At 37.3% G+C, this 15,985-nt stretch overlaps 1 protein-coding gene across 2 annotated transcripts in view; it reads right to left on the bottom strand.

Annotated features, from left to right (window-relative positions):
• Nucleotides 1-3,445: 3,445 nt before the first annotated feature.
• The window catches only part of POLR1D (RNA polymerase I and III subunit D), a 60,012-nt gene continuing 47,472 nt past the window's right edge, over nucleotides 3,446-15,985 (bottom strand). For both annotated transcript variants that reach the window (XM_027835275.1, XM_027835274.1), the window contains exon 3: nucleotides 3,446-5,432. In XM_027835275.1, coding sequence (XP_027691076.1) covers nucleotides 5,165-5,432 — 268 coding nt within the window. In that variant the 3' untranslated portion in view covers nucleotides 3,446-5,164. The remainder of the gene's footprint in view (nucleotides 5,433-15,985) is intronic.

Below are 15,985 nucleotides of genomic sequence, written 5' to 3' on the forward strand. Positions count from 1 at the left end.
TTTGTGTATTTCTGAATATTTCATTGATGCTAATTTCTTTTTTACATCGCTATTACTACCCACTAACCCCACTTTGCCCTCACGTCCGGAAACCCTCCCTTGTAGCAAATGTGTATAGCCAAGCAAAACATGTCAATACATTGGTTATGTCTGAAAAATGTATGTCTCATTCTACTCCTCTTGTCTGAAACTAAGATGTTTTGTCATGAGTCTTTTGCATCATGAATGGTCAGTGTTGGATTGGTCTCCCTGACTCAAGTCTCTTCCTACTCCAGGGAGTAATAATAATAACTATGAGCTAGCATTTAATACAGTGCCCACTATGTGCCAGGTACTACACTAAGAGCTTCACAAATATTATCTCATTTGATCCTCACAACAACCCTGGGAGTTAGATGCTATTATGATATCCACCTTTCAGTTGAAAAAACTGAAGTTAATTGACTTGCTCAAGGTCATACAGCTAATTTGAAGCTGAATTTGAATTCAGGTCTTCCTAACTCCAGACCCACCATCTCTAACCACTGTTCCACTTAGCTGCTACTGGTGCTACTCCTCTCAGCTGCCCAAGTAAACTTTCTAAAGTGAAGGTCTATGGCACCTCCCCTCTTTCCCCTTACCTTCTTCTTCTTCTTTTTTTTTTTTTTTTTTTGTTTTGGGCAATTGGGGTTAAGAGACTTGCCCAGGGTCACACAGCTACTAAGTGTCAAGTGTTTGGTCTGAGGTCAGATTTGAACTCAGGTCCCTCCTGACTTCAGGGCCAGTGCTCTATCCACTGCGCCACCTAGCTGCCCCATCCCCTTACCTTCTTAATCAACTCCAGGATCAAATACAAAACCCTGTTTGGCTTTTAAAGCCATTCACAACCTGGTTCCTTCCCACCTTTCCAGTCTTCTTACTCTCCTTCACACAATCTATGAAACAATTATATTGGCTTTTAAAAAACTGTTCATTGCATATCACATTCCATCTTTCATCTCCCCTCCTTCGAAATGGTGGTCCCTCATCCCAGAAATGTTCTCCCTCCTCACTCCTGCCTTCTGGTTTCCTTCAAGATTTAGTTTAGATTCCTATCTTCTGTAACAGGCCTTTTCTGCCCCCCCAATCTCTCTCTGAATTACTGCCTATTTGCCCTGTATTTTTCTTATATGTATATAATGGTTTGCATGTTGTTTCCCTAGTTAAAATGTATTTCTTAAATGTGAGTTGTCTTTCTTTCAGTTTTTGTCTTTCTTTTTATTCCTGGCACTTAACACGGTGCCTGGAACACAGTGAGTATTTTTAATAAATACTTGTTGACTGACTGTTGATTGATCAGAGTTCTGAAGTCTTTTAAAATTGACTTTTATTATTATTTGAATGTTATAAAAATTATATACTATATGCAGATTATATACTATAAGCAAAGGCTTAGCTGGTCAGCATTTAGGAGAAATGTCTAACAGGAGGGGCACTATGATTCTCAAATACTAGTGGCAGTTACCAAGATTTTAGACTAACTGCCTGACAATTTAGCAGCCTCCATAAGTCTTGCTTAGCAAGTCATTAAAACTGTCACAACTCTGTCAGGTTAACCCAATACATGAAAATTGAAAGGATTTACCAAATTTCTTCAAACTACTTGACAGAGTTAAGTAAACAGGGGAGTCATTTCCTATCAGTCTGAAACAACGGTAAAACATTTCTGAATTTCTAATAGTAGTCAGCAGAAAAATTGGGTTGACAGACAATTTTCAGGAAATACATTTACTGCATAAGGTCAGGTTTGTCCTTTTGGACAAATACTTGACAGGCTGAAAAAAGAGGAAAAGTTCATTGGTAAATCTAAGAATCACTGGGCTTTGGGGATAGATGAGACCACTAGGACAGGTGTTGTCAGGGGACAAAGGGTATAGAATAAAACCTTAGGGGACACATTTTGACTGAAAGGAAGCTGGTCTCTAAAGGAGTAATCAGGATGGCATTAAGTAAACTGGGAACAGAGAGTGCTTTTATTAGGAGGGAGCCTACTACTATCATTGTTGGAAGGCAGTCCACTTCCTGAAGAATTCAGACACAAATCTTGGTTTAAGGTTCCAGAGAGGTTTGGTATTGACATGGCAGTCACTGGAAATATGGTAATTTTTGAATGTGTGGAATTTTAATGGGAATTAACATTGGGGAACTTTGATTTTATCAAATTAAATTTCAGAATCTATCTTTGGCTATCAACTACGGAACTTATGGGTATCTGACTTGATATACAATGGAGGTGTAAGGGAACTTGAGGTCCCAGCTTCACAGACTGGAGGAGGGCCTGTAGCAGTCACAGGATGACAGGGAAGAGAAATTGCAACTATGGACCAGAAACAGAAAAAGTAAACCTAAATTAATAAATAACTATGGGGGGGAGCATTTGTTGGCTACAGAAGCAGCTATCTTTAATCTCTTTGAAGCAGCAGCTGTACTGTAAGCTTTGTAAACAAATGCTAACTAAGGAGAAGTAACTCCCCAGGAAGAAAGGGGAAGAGAGAGACCTGGATCCCCCAGGAACAGGATATAGCAGAAAAGTAGCTTCTTCCTTTTAACCTGAACTTATCCCCAGCTGATGAGCCTTGGAAAGAGTTTCAATTCTCTTGTTTGGATTTGCCCATAGAACCCACCATCATCTGTAATTTTCCTTAAGGCTTTTTCCCTCCGTCATTTTATCAGCTAGTGTAAAAGATCACAAATGAATGCATTTCCCCAAAGGAACAGAACTGGATACAATGAAGGGAAATTGTAACAGGCCACGGAGACAATGTGTTAAGTTAGTTCTTAAATGGCCTGTGTGCCGAGGATAAAATATTCACACTAAAATTCAAGTGTTTGGAGGGCGTAAAAAACTTCATCTGCTCCAATTATCCTTCTAGTTATAGCAACTGTTTGAAACCCTGTATTTATTCAGTCCATTGTACATACCAGCTCTGTTGTTTTTAGGTAAACCTCTCTGGGACCAGGTACCCACTCTTTGATTGGTTTAATCCACCTCGTCTATCTCTATTGTCTGACAGACTGCATAAAAAATTTAGGAATAAATGGAACTTCTCAGATGAAAGTCACTGCAGAATTGCAAAGTGGCCTTCATATAAACCACACAAAACCTTTCTATGTCTACAGATATCACATATCACTCTGATTTTAATAAGTCAACCTTTTATAGGTTGCTATCTCTTTGGCTGTATGCAGCTTTAAAACTTTTATTTTTTTATTTTTTTAGAAACTGTGGTGCTTTTTTTTGGGAGACAATGATTATATTATAGGCGTTTAAAAGTCGTATGATTTTAAAATGATTGTCAATTATCAATAGGCAAAAAATATCTTCTGTGTAACTTCATTTATGAATGCAAAGACTTCAGTACAGTTATCTGGTATAAAAATAAATTTTATCTGCCCAAGTTTATGTAATAAATACATGGCACAAAAATGACAGAGTTTAACTTTATTTTTACTCATTTAAAACAAGAATTTACAAAAAACCTTAACTTCTTAACTTTACTGTTTCTATAGATATTTAAATACAAAATATTTCAAAGTAAAATAAATTAACACAAATAATACAGATGTAAAGATTAGGATCATTTAAGCATAACAACTTTTGTATAAAGTCAAGTTTAACTCAGTTCTTCCTTCTGTGTATGACAGGGGTGGAAACTAGCTGTTGGATAGTTATGGAGGGACTCCCTCTGCACTTTTTTTTGACTGGGATGGGGGCGGTGTGTGAGGAGGGGGAAAGAATGAGGAATTTTTTTCCCATCCTCCTAGTTGGAGTGGTTCTATGCACAGGCTTCTGACCACACAGAAGCTTGGGCTTCATAGAAAAGTTTGGGTGCATGGCCCAGGGCACACAAAGAGGGTGTGGTGGGGTAGCAATGGGGAAGACAGAGCAATTTTGTCATGGCATTCTCTGGCTCCTCTACAACACTCCAGAGCTGGCCTTTCTAATGTGCTGATTTTCAGTGCATAGAAAGAGCTTTTCTTGGCTGCTGCGAGTATGGCTGTGGCTGAGTGATTATCTGGAGGCAGCCAGGCATAAGCCCAGCCGCCTTGGAAAATTTGGGAAGGGAGTAGAGAGAGGGAGACTCTTCTCCTCTGTGGTCTAGAAATACAAAGTTTGGGGGTGGGGGTGGGAGTAGGACTCTCTATGAAATTTAGAATCGTATCATTAAGAAATGCCTACAACAACAATGGGGAAAAAAATCCAACACACTTTCTGTTAAAAAGAAGATTTCAGGTACAACTCTGCACTGTGTTATCTATGCCAGGGGATTTAAGCTAAAAAACCAAAGAGCACTGAATAAAATCCTCAACATCAATCAAAGCACAGTAAGTTTAGTTGATGAGGGTTGTTTTTAAAGCACCAAATTATATTTCTCCCAATTTATGTCTCCTGGAGAAAAGTTCAAAGTGAGGGGAAAAAAATGCATTTTATACAAATCAAAATTTTGTCGCAAGAAGAACAAGGAGATTGATTCTTCATCTCCATTAATTTATTTTAGGTAATAAATTCAAAGCCATTTTAAGAATGCTCCACATTGTTTATCTAAGCAAAAGTAAGTGCTAGAGATGTTAACAAATTTCTTGACAAACACTAGCCCTTGAAGGCTAAAGGGAGATTTTATAAATAGTGTATTCTACAGCCAGAAGATTTCTACTGTTTGTTTAGCTTCTTGAACATACTAAATCTGATATCCCAAATCTAAAATACAGAGCTAAAGAGGTTTCAATTTTGCTCTCAACTCTGAAAAATGACAATTGATATACAACAAATATTTTAACTAGTTTGAACAATCTCTGAAAACTTAAAATCTAACTCTGGATTTATTTCCAAACTAACTTTTGAAAGAAGGTACAATAACAAATGTGTACACACTATTAAAATATGATAAACACGCCAAGACTTCTACTCTTAGGATTAATTTTCAGAAGGAAGAATTACTAAGTCATTTTTGTTTATGACCAACAGACTCTTTAAAAACCATAACAAAATATCTATCTATGATGTTTTTCTCAGCTGTCTTCCCTGCCAGCTAAAGACCTGCACTAAACAACCTTCTCCATTCAAAGAAAGCGAAACACTTGCCCCGTCCAAAATCTAATGACATTCATTGCTTGTAACAGTCCTGCCTATTCTTCAGGGCCTGCCTCATCGTTTGTTGGATTGCTTTTCACACTTTTCCTGGGTGTTCCGCTTCCTTGGAGGAGAATAACTAACTCTTCTCCGAGACTGGAAGTTGTGTCTGTACGGATGAGTTCTGTGTTTCTTTGGGTTTTCTTCTTTCCGGTTCTGGCTTGGCTCAGGCTCCTTATTGTCTTCCTTCTGCTCTTGGTCTTGCTCCTTCTGAGAGGGTAATGTGTTCTTAATTGTATTAAGCAGAAATCTTTTATTTGTACCAGCAAGAGGACACTTCATCCTACAAAACATCAAAACAATCAAAGGATAAAATAGCAACTTAACATAAAAACCTGTTTTAACACAGTTATTGTCAAAGTATTCCAAGTCAACAGCATCAACTTTCTATGTTTTCAGCTTTCCTTGTATGCCACCTAGTGTAAACTTGGAGTACAAGAGGAAAAGGAAAAAAAATCGCAGCTTTTATTTCTGAGACTGATGGCTGAACAGCTGCATTACTTCACACAAACACATTAGGACAATCAGTGCCTATTCTAATAGGGACAAGATGAAGTTGAAGCCTGTGTGGACAGCATTAATCAAACTATAAATTAATATTATCATTAAACTTCTATTCCTTAAGTAACATATTCCTAATTTGGCAGAAACTGGAAGTTTTCTTATTACATTAACTATATATAATTTGGTCTATGAACTCAATGTAAATATATTCCGGGAAGATTCATTCAAACTCATATCATGGATCCACAGCAGGGAAAAACACAATGTAAAAACAATATATATGTATATCATCCTCTAAAAAACAAAGTAAGAGCTAAAGCTACCATCACTTTCTTTTCAGTTACCTTTAAAAAAACACACATTATAAAGCCTTCATTTACACTTTAAAGCCACTTTCTTGAGAAGTTTATTTGTTCTCTCTAGTAACATCACATTCCCAACCTTTGTGTTTGCCAGTGTCTTTATGAGAGAATTTCACTAATTATATTGCACTTCCAAATTTTTAGATTTACCTATTTATTAACGAACTGAATTTTCATTTGTAGCAATTATTACCTTTAATAAATAAAAAATATCTCTAAGTCAAAACCAACCCCAGGTAATTTTCCTGGTACCAGAACATTTTGCCTTACAATGAGTACATCGATCTTAATTAGTCTAGTCCTACAGTAGGATTTTTTATTTTTTTATCCTTTGTATTTTCACATGTAAAAACTGTGTTTATCTTAAGTGCCTGCTATTCAACAAACCAATTAGGAACTTCCAATTCCAGTCTTAAAAATAACTTAAGTGCAATCAGAACTCTATACAGTGCTTCAAATTAGATATAACTAATATTCTAGTATGGTAACACCTTTGCTATCTTAAGATCAGACCTCAAACACACTCATGTATCCAGAACACTTCAAAATTCAGATGAAGTAGAGCTAAAGATTGCCCCTCTTGTACTGTAACCGGTAAGACAACTGATAAGAAAGCGAATTGAGTGCGAAAGGGCAAAGAGAAGAATTCGAGGAAACCTGGAGCTAAAGGTGATAAAAGCTTCCTGGGGGCTGGGGCAGTTTTGCTCTTCTCTTTGTATCCCTAGGGCCTGGCACATAAATGCTTTTAATGCTTTTGAAAAAAGACCAATCACCTAACCTCCTCATATAGATTAGGAAATTTAAATCCGGAGATTATCTTATTTGCCTTAAGAGCCAGGATCCCTCAGTCTATAGTGTTTTTCTCCTTTAAACAGAATGGGGGGCAGGCTCTCATCACCTCAAAACTGGACTGCAGGAGCCTGCTGGTGGGTCTGCTCACCTCAAGTCTCTCTGCACTATGGTCCACCCTTAATCAGCTTTACGACAGATCTGACCATGTCAATAACCTACTCAACAAACACCAGTGATTCCCCATCTCCTCCAGGATAAAATTATAAAATACTCTATTGTTCAAAGACCTTTATAACCTGCTCCCAAACCTCACCTTTGCAGTCTTTTTACATCTTACTCCTCCCACCCTTTGTGGACTCAGTAATCCAATGACATCAGCTTCCTTGCCATCCTTCCAACAAGAAATTCCAAATCCCTCTGAGAACCATGAAGCTTCAGAAAAATTGTGGCTTTTCCAGAAAATTCATTTCTGAGCCCATTCTAGTCACTGGACAATTTTATAGTGTTGATGAAATTGGTCCATTTTTGTAAAGTTTGACATATTCTACCTTGGCTGGTGCTGGTGAATCAAATGTCTTATGGCTTAAACAGAGTAAGAAAAGGTTGTCAGTTCTTGCACTTTGTTAATATTACAGGCTCCCACAAAATACAATCTTTTGGTGATTGGACTCAATCATCATTATATATATTTAGTGAAAGATTGCTGTTGCTTGTCCTTTGTTCCCGAAGAGACCATGCCATCAGGGAGATGATGCCATTGGAGGCTTACCAGGGGAAGAAAATTGCTAACCAATTACAGGACAAAGGAACAGTGTTAGAGTCTGGTAACATTTTTATCATCTTCCTGATCCAAATAATAGTTCCTTAACTGACTTTAGGGCCTAGGCATATGGGGTCGTGATCCATAGTTTAAGAAGCACTGATGGGGTTGCAAGTGGAAAAAGTTTAAGAAGCCCTGTTCTAGAGCAGGGCTTCTTAAACTTTTTCCACTCATGACCTTTTCATGTTTCAGCAGCTATTGTTGATGCTGCATGGCCTAAGGGCATGTGCAGTGCAAAGTGCACATGCTTTGTGTTCAGAATGTTGACAGATGCAACATGGGCAAGTGCTACACTTCGGATTCATTATGTGTTTGACTTTGAATTAATTTTTGGTCGTTGCACGTTCAGAAACCTTTTACTGTTGCCCAATTTTTTGAGACACCTTATGGAGTAGTGACCCACAGTTTAAGAAGACCTGGTCTGGAGTGTTATTCTGAATACGAAATGTCACAAAAGAGGTTTCATGAGAAAGCAGATTTATTATGCTACATCATGCTACAGGACTTTATAACATTAAAGATAAAACTATTAATGTCTGTGCCTGGAATTCTGTTAAAAGATAAGCATTAATAAGAACTTAGAGAACGCAGACCTAATGTGGCAAGAATGCCACGTTTCCAGAAGTGTCATCTCATAATGATGAACTTGTAGGATTGGTTGTAAAGTCCTCCCCAAGCATACAAGCAATAATTAGCGAAGTTTTGTAAAAATACACCTCCTTCCTCCTTCATTAGCAAACTGTGCAAATGAGAAAGTTAGCAAAGAGCAATCTGGCAAAGAAATACCCATACATGTTGTATTGGTGAGTTAGAAATCAATGATAATACTTTAGGTGGTGCTGGCTAGTATCAGAGCACCAATCATATTAGTAAAGAAAAAATTCTGGATGAAAATAACATCATTTGGGAGACATTTGCTTTCTGATTTACTGATTTTTATGGAAATATGCCATCTTTCTGAGAAAGATGCAAAATGCCTTAAAGCATTTTGATACCCAGGACGTTTTCCAAGAAAACAAATTCCAGGGTATCTTTTGAGATCAGTAACTATTTGGTCTAATGTCTTGGACTATATATAAAAACTATTTAATTGTTCACCAACATGTAGTAGAAAAAGCACTGAAGCCAGCACTAAAAGATATAGGCTTTGGTCTTTTAATTTTTTTTTTTTTTTAGCAAAGGAGGCAAAAAAACCTAAACTCTAATCCTCAAAATAGTTATGTAAAACAATGAAAACAAGTACTTATTAATGATTGTATAAGAAAATGTAAACTTCTATTATTTATTAAAGGGCAAGCTATATGCAACAGAGCAGTGCCAATGTCACATTCCTGTCAAGTGCCTCTCTAGCCTATTCCATCCTTGACAGTTCTGTTAGGAAGGTATCACCCTACCTTGTACCTGAATCTGTGTCCCTGGAATTACCACAAATTATTTTGAGGGCTGACCTCTGGGGCCAAGCAGAATGAGGAGACCTGTTTTCTCAAGGTCCTCCCTTTAATCACCTTTGCAAAGAAGCAATATGATACAGCAGACAGAGTGCTGGACTTGGAGTTAGGAAACCCAAGGTTCAAATCCCATATGATACTTGCTTTGTGACTATGGACTAGTCCCTTATCAAATCCTTATGTGTCCTGCTTTGCAGGGCTTTTATCATCCTCAGCTATACTCTTCCGGACTCATTCTAGCTTGTCTATGTTTTTCCTAAAAGGTGGGATTAAGTATTCCAGAGGTGACCTGACCAGGGCAGAGAACTATCTCCTTCCTCTCCCTCCTGGACACAATGCCTCTCAATTCAGGGAGGGATCACTTTGGTTTCCTTGGTTGCCACATTATATGCATGTGGAAGTTGTGGTCCACTAAAACCCCTAGATGCAGACTTTACATTTATCCCTATTAAATTTCATCTGATTGGGCTCAATGTTCTAGACCATCAAGATCTTACTGAACCTTGATTTTGTTATTCAGGTGGAGAAGAGGAGGGAATACGCATTTATTAAGCATTTTACAAATGTTATCTTACTTGATCCTTACAATAACCTTGTTGTTGTGGGTACTATTCTTATCCCTATTTTATAGTTGAAGAAACTGGCAAATAGAGGTTAAATGACTTGCCTAGGGTCACACAGCTACTAAGTGAGGCCAAATTTGAACTAAAGTCTTCCTGACCCCCAGTCCTCTGTCCACTGTGCCATCTAGCTGATTTTGTGTGCTATTCTTCTCAATAGCTAAAAATAATAGCCCCTGACAGCCATATGGTTATTTAATGTTTATAACGTGTTTATATATTCTAACATATATTCTCTCATTTGGCCCCCCAGCTCAGTGTCATCTGAAAGCTTGATACACATTTTATCAGGAAACCTCCTTTCAAACTGATACCAAATCATTTCAGGGCCGACTACTCTTTGGGCCTTGACCATTCAAACAGTTTCAAATCCACATGAATTATAAGTCACCTAGTTCGTATATATTTATCGAGTTCAGTGGTATAACATGAGATTTAGTCAACTGCTTTGGCAATACATAGGTAAATTATACCTGCTTCCCCTCATCTAGAGATCCCATTAAAAAAAAAAAAGGAACTTTATTTAGTTCAGCATGACTTATTCTTGGTAAAGTCATGCTGGCTCTTTGTTATTACCACTTCATTAATTTGTGATTTCCATTTTTTCTGAACATTAGATTGCTGTACATATTTGGTTCTAAATACTGCCTATTTAATCCATTCCAATGATTTACTTTCTATTTTTTTAATTAAAAGGCAGTTTTGAAAATTTCAAAATTGCCTTATAGCATATTTTGAGATTTGGCAGTGACGTATCCCTCTTTCCCCTCCTCCCTCACTGTTTGCCTTGATGTATTCTTGATCTTTTGTTCTTCAACATCAATTTTAATATTTTTCTAATTTTATAAAATTTCCCACTGGTATTTCAATTGGTATGTAACTTAATTATAGTTAGATCTTCAATTTTTTTTTTTATTTTTAGTGAGGCAATCGGGGTTAAGTGACTTGCCCAAGGTCACACAGCTAGTACGTGTCAAGTGTTTGGTCTGAGGCTGGATTTGAACTCAGGTCCTCCTGACTTCAGGGCTGATGCTTTATCCACTGCCTCACCTACCTGCCCCTTTTATATTTTTTTAAAAATTTTTTAATTTAAAATTTTTATTATTATTATTATTATTTTTTGGTTTTTTTTTTAGGCAATGGGGGTTAAGTGACTTGCCCTGGGTCACACAGCTAGTAAGTGTCAAGTGTTTGGTCTGAGGCCGGATTTGAACTCAGGTCCTCCTGACTTCAGGGATGGTGCTCTATCCACTGCGCCACCTTCTTTTTAATTTTTGTAAAAAAAAAAAAGTTGTCATATTTATAGAAATCTTTTGTGTATTTTACTAGTTACTGTGTAGATATTTAATATTTTTGCAATTATTTCATTATTAATTTTATTTAGTGGTATTCTTTCTATCCATGTTTTTGTTAGTAGTACAGATGATTTTTGTGAATTTCCTTATATCCTGTTATTTTAATGAAATTATTTACTATTATGATTAAATTTTTTTTCTCTAGTGTATTTAATCAAATTATATGAAAATTGTATTTTTGCCTCTTTTTTGTCAATGCTTATTCACTTAATTTCTTTTCTCATTTTACTACTATCGTGTAGACACTTGGTGTCAAACTTTTTTAGACAAAAATAGCATAAGGTGGGTAATTATGGATGGGTTATAATATGTATAATAAGAGAGAATTTCTGAATTGCTTAGATCATCGATTCATTTGAGTATTGCCCCAGTGTACTTTTCTAGAATATGAGAAATAATAATGGTGACAGTGGGCATTTGTGCTTTACTGTTGATCACAGTGGGAAAACTTTAAGTGTTTTTTTAATCACATATAATGTTAACTCTGAGATTTATACAGATCATGTTAAGGAATTCTTTCATTCTTAAACTTAAAATATATATAATATGTAAATATTATAACAACAGTATATATGTTGTATTTTATTGAAGGTTTTTCTTGCACATATTGATTAATCCATGAATAACATTTATTAAGCATCTACCATGTGCCAGGCAATGTTCCATAAAAATTTGTTGTTCAGTTGTTTTCAGTTGTGTCCACCTCTTCATGACCCCTTTTTGGGGGGTTTTCTTGGCGAAGATATTGCAGTGGTTTGCCCTTTCTTTCCCCACCTCATTTTACAGATGAGGAAATTGAGGCAAACAGGGTTAAGTAACTTGCCTACGGTCACACAGCTAGTAAGTGTCTGAGGCTGGATTTGAACTCAGTTCTTCCTGACTCCAGGCCCCACACTCTATCCACTGTGCCACCTAGCAGCCCTGGAGATAAAAATACAAAGAAGGAAAAAATTCTTATTTGGAAGGAGCTCATACTGTAATGAGGGAAGAGAAGAAGAGGAGAAGAGAGAGAGAGAGAGAGAGAGAGAGAGAGAGAGAGAGAGAGAGAGAAAGAGAGAGAGAGAGAAAGAGAGAGAGAGAGAAGGCTTCATGTGGAAGGTGGTGCTTGAGACAGGGATTCTATGAGATGAGGAGGCAAGCGAGTTCCAAGTATGGGGGGATGGTTATTGCAAAGCCAGAGAGGGTAGATGGGGTGTCACACGTGAGGACTAGAGAGAAGGCCAATTTGGCTGGATCACAGAGTAAGGGGGTGGAGTTAGGTCCAACAAGGTAGGAAAGACATGTTGGGGTCAGGGCTTTAAAAGCCAAAGAGAAGAGTTTATATTTTATCTTGGAGGCAATACGGAGTCATCGGAGTTGATTGAGGAAGGAAGTGTTATGTTCAGATTGCACTTAGAGAAAATCCCTTTGGCAGCAGCACATAGGACCAACCTGGAGCGGTAAGAGATTTGAGTCCAGGAGATTAATCAGGAAGCTGCTGCAATAATGTAGATGAGAGGTGATGAGGAGGATACAAATGAAAGTTGTAGTTATGGGAGGATAGAGAAAGGATCAGATGCAAGGGATGCTGTGGAGTTAGGAATGGCAAGATCTGGCAGCTGACTGAATATGTATGTAGGGTGAGCAATAGTGAAGAATCAAAGATAATGCTGAGACTTGAAGACCAGAAAGATGGTGGATTAAAAAAAGTTTAAAGAGGGGAATTTTGGGGTGGTGGGGCAGGTGGGTAGGAAGATAATAAATCCAGTTTTGGACATGATGAGTTTTAGATTAATTAATGTTTTATTATGCTGTTTTTCCTAACTTTGAACAGGACAGGTTGTTCCGGGAAAAATCCACTGTGATTCATATTGAAAACCTCTTGCATATTCTACTGAAATCTATGTCAGTATTTTATTTAATTCTTTTATATTGAAATTCATTAGTCATGCTGGTCTCATGTCTATCTCTCTCTGCCTTATCAGACATCATATTTTATTTCACAGGAGAAATTCAGTAGTGGCATCCTCCTCTATTTTGGAGAATGTTTTATGTAGTAAGGGTTTGTTCTTGTTCTTTAAACGTTCGGTGGAATTTGTATGTCTGTCTGATGCTAGAATTGTTTTCTACCGAAGTTCACTTATGAGTCTTTAGTTGAATCCCAGCTTTGTCATATAGCCATGTGATTTGGAGCAAGTCACATCTCTGATTCTCAGTCCTTTCATTTGTAAAAATGGGAATAACAGTATTTGTACTATCTACACTACTGATTTGTTGTGAGGATCAAATGGTTCACGCTATAAAGTGTTTTTAACTAGAGTTAAAATTATGCAAATGTGAATCAAGAAAATATTAAAATTATTTTTAGCACACTATATGGAAGCAGGGAGTAAATAATAATTTTCGAAAGGTTTACATAAAGAATGAGTAAAATTTTAAAAGGTTTAGTTCTTGTAAAAGTTAAATTTCTGCTCTCTAGAAAATTTACCTACTATTCCACTGATGTCAGATAATCCAGCCAGTACTATATATATTCTCTGTGTTACATCTTCTAAAGTTTGAAGGATGGAATAACTGCAAGCATTCTTCTGGATGTCATGAGATTTGAATTCTAGTCTTGGTTCTGCCCTAGTACCTATCTATGACATTCTGAGAGCCATTTAGAGAAGCATCAAATCTTAAGAACTGGAAGGGAATCAGTATAACACTGGAGCAGAATCTCCCTATGTACATAGTAGGAATTTATTGAATACATGTTACTGACTGATTGATTTCTGATAAGTGATCATAACTCTATTTGAAGACTTCTGCTGATGGGCAACTCACTACATTATAAAACAACTCATTCTACTTTTGGACATCTGTAATTGTTAAGTTTTTCCTCAGGCAGAATCTGCCTCTCTGCCAATTCTACCAGTTAGTCCTAGTTCAACAATCTGGAAATAAGTCCTGTTGCTTTTCCACATTATAGCCACTCAAATTTTGGGAAAGAGAAAATTGCTTCTTTTATCTGCTCATCTTTTTCCTCCTAATTTCTAAGAATATTCAATGAAAAAATAATTTATTAAGTATCTACTAGGTGCCAGGCATTAGACTTCCATACAAAAGAATACAAAGGAACAACCAAAGAATCCTTGCTTTTAAGAGCTTACATTTTAGTGGGGATGAGGGTAGAGCTGGACATACAAAGACAAATGGGCAGAAAATATTTGCAGAGTTAACACAATGTCACTTGGAGTGCAACAAAATCTATTTTCTTAGGGTTAGTTTTTGGCTCTTGAAATGCAAGTACTATATGGTTGCAAGTACTGTATCATTGGCTACTGATGAAGACTACAACTTTTTCTGGCCTGTATATAATAAAAAATGTTCTACTATACCAAGAAGAAAACACACACACACACACACACACATGCCCTCCCAGATCTATGCATTCTTTGTTTACACAGTATTCACAATGCTAAGGGAGGTACCTGACTTGGGAAACCTGACTTCTGGTCAGCAAAACATTGGTTTGCCCCATATTAGTTAGAATCTGAAAATTAATTTTGGGTTCTGATTGGTTCAGTTTGCCAATGAAGATCTAGATTTCATATATTTTCAGTAAATAGGTTGTAAAATACAAATATACGCACAATACCTAGAGGGAGTCTGAAAACAAAGGGGAAGAAAAAAAATAAAATACCCAGGCACTGTCCTCAAAGATTTAAGACACTAGCTGAACCAATGTGCTACCTGATTTATTAAAAAGCAAAGGATTAATATTCCTTTCCCATCAATGAGAAGAAAAACTATGTACGTGTATCCTCCAATCACCTGCCAACTCCTGTGAATTCTAGCTCGGAGTACCTTTTATATCAATCACTTCCCCTCTCACTCTCACTGCCTTCACCCTGGGCCTTTACTACCTCTGGCCTGGGCTCTTGTAAAAGTCTTCTGATGTCTCTGGCTTCTAGTTTCTTCCCTATCCAATCAATCCTTTATACTCCTACCAAAATAATCTTCCTAATGCAGAACTATGATGTGGGGGTCAGGCTAACCCGCCTGAGCACAACAGACTCAAAGGTTCTGAGGCAGCACTTGTGCAAGGTGTGCAAGGGTTAGCATAATGCATCATGCCATAAAACCCCATGCCCACGCCTTGTTCTTCAAACCTGTGCTTTATTTCTCTTGCTATCTGATTGGTAGGCCTACATGGTGTCCCCAGGAACTGGAACCCCATTATGAGCCTTCAAGCCTCATATCCAGGTGTAAGGCCACTTACATGCTCAGCCATCTCATATGCTGCGGGCAGGACACTGAGGACGTTGGAGCTGCCTGAGCCCCCAAACCTGTGCCCTAAATAAACACATTGCTTGTTTTGTTCCCAGGAGCACAAGTATAAGGTCTTCTGAATTCCCTCCCAAAAGCCTGTCATATGACAACCCCACCCTGTATCATTGGCTACTGATGCAGACTACAGCTTTTTCTGGCCTATATATAATAAAAAATGTCCTACTATACCAAGAAGAAAACACACACACACACACACACACACACACACACACACACACACGCGCGCCCTGTGGCTTAAAAACCTTCAGATTATTCATTGTCTACCCAATTAAATTCCAAACTCAAAGCCTCCTCATAATAATGTATTTCCCCCTTCCCCTCCTCCACCCTCTGGATTTATTCTATACTATTTCCTTTTACTTCCTTTTAACATGGCCAAACTCAAACACTCATTGTTGACTTCTCTTATCTAATAATCATAATCATAACTAGCATTTATATATCACTTCATGGTTTGCAAAGCACTTTATAAATATTATCTCATTTTATCCTTACAACAACCCTGGGATGCAAGGACTATTATTATTATCATTATTATTATTATTATTATTATTATTATTTCCATTTTATATTTGAAGAAACCGAGGATGTGGGAAGTTAAGGGACTTGCCTGGGGTCCCT

Source organism: Vombatus ursinus, unplaced genomic scaffold (genome assembly GCF_900497805.2).
Source record: "Vombatus ursinus unplaced genomic scaffold, bare-nosed wombat genome assembly UNPS02014813.1, whole genome shotgun sequence".
In the NCBI taxonomy this organism is placed as follows: domain Eukaryota; kingdom Metazoa; phylum Chordata; class Mammalia; order Diprotodontia; family Vombatidae; genus Vombatus; species Vombatus ursinus.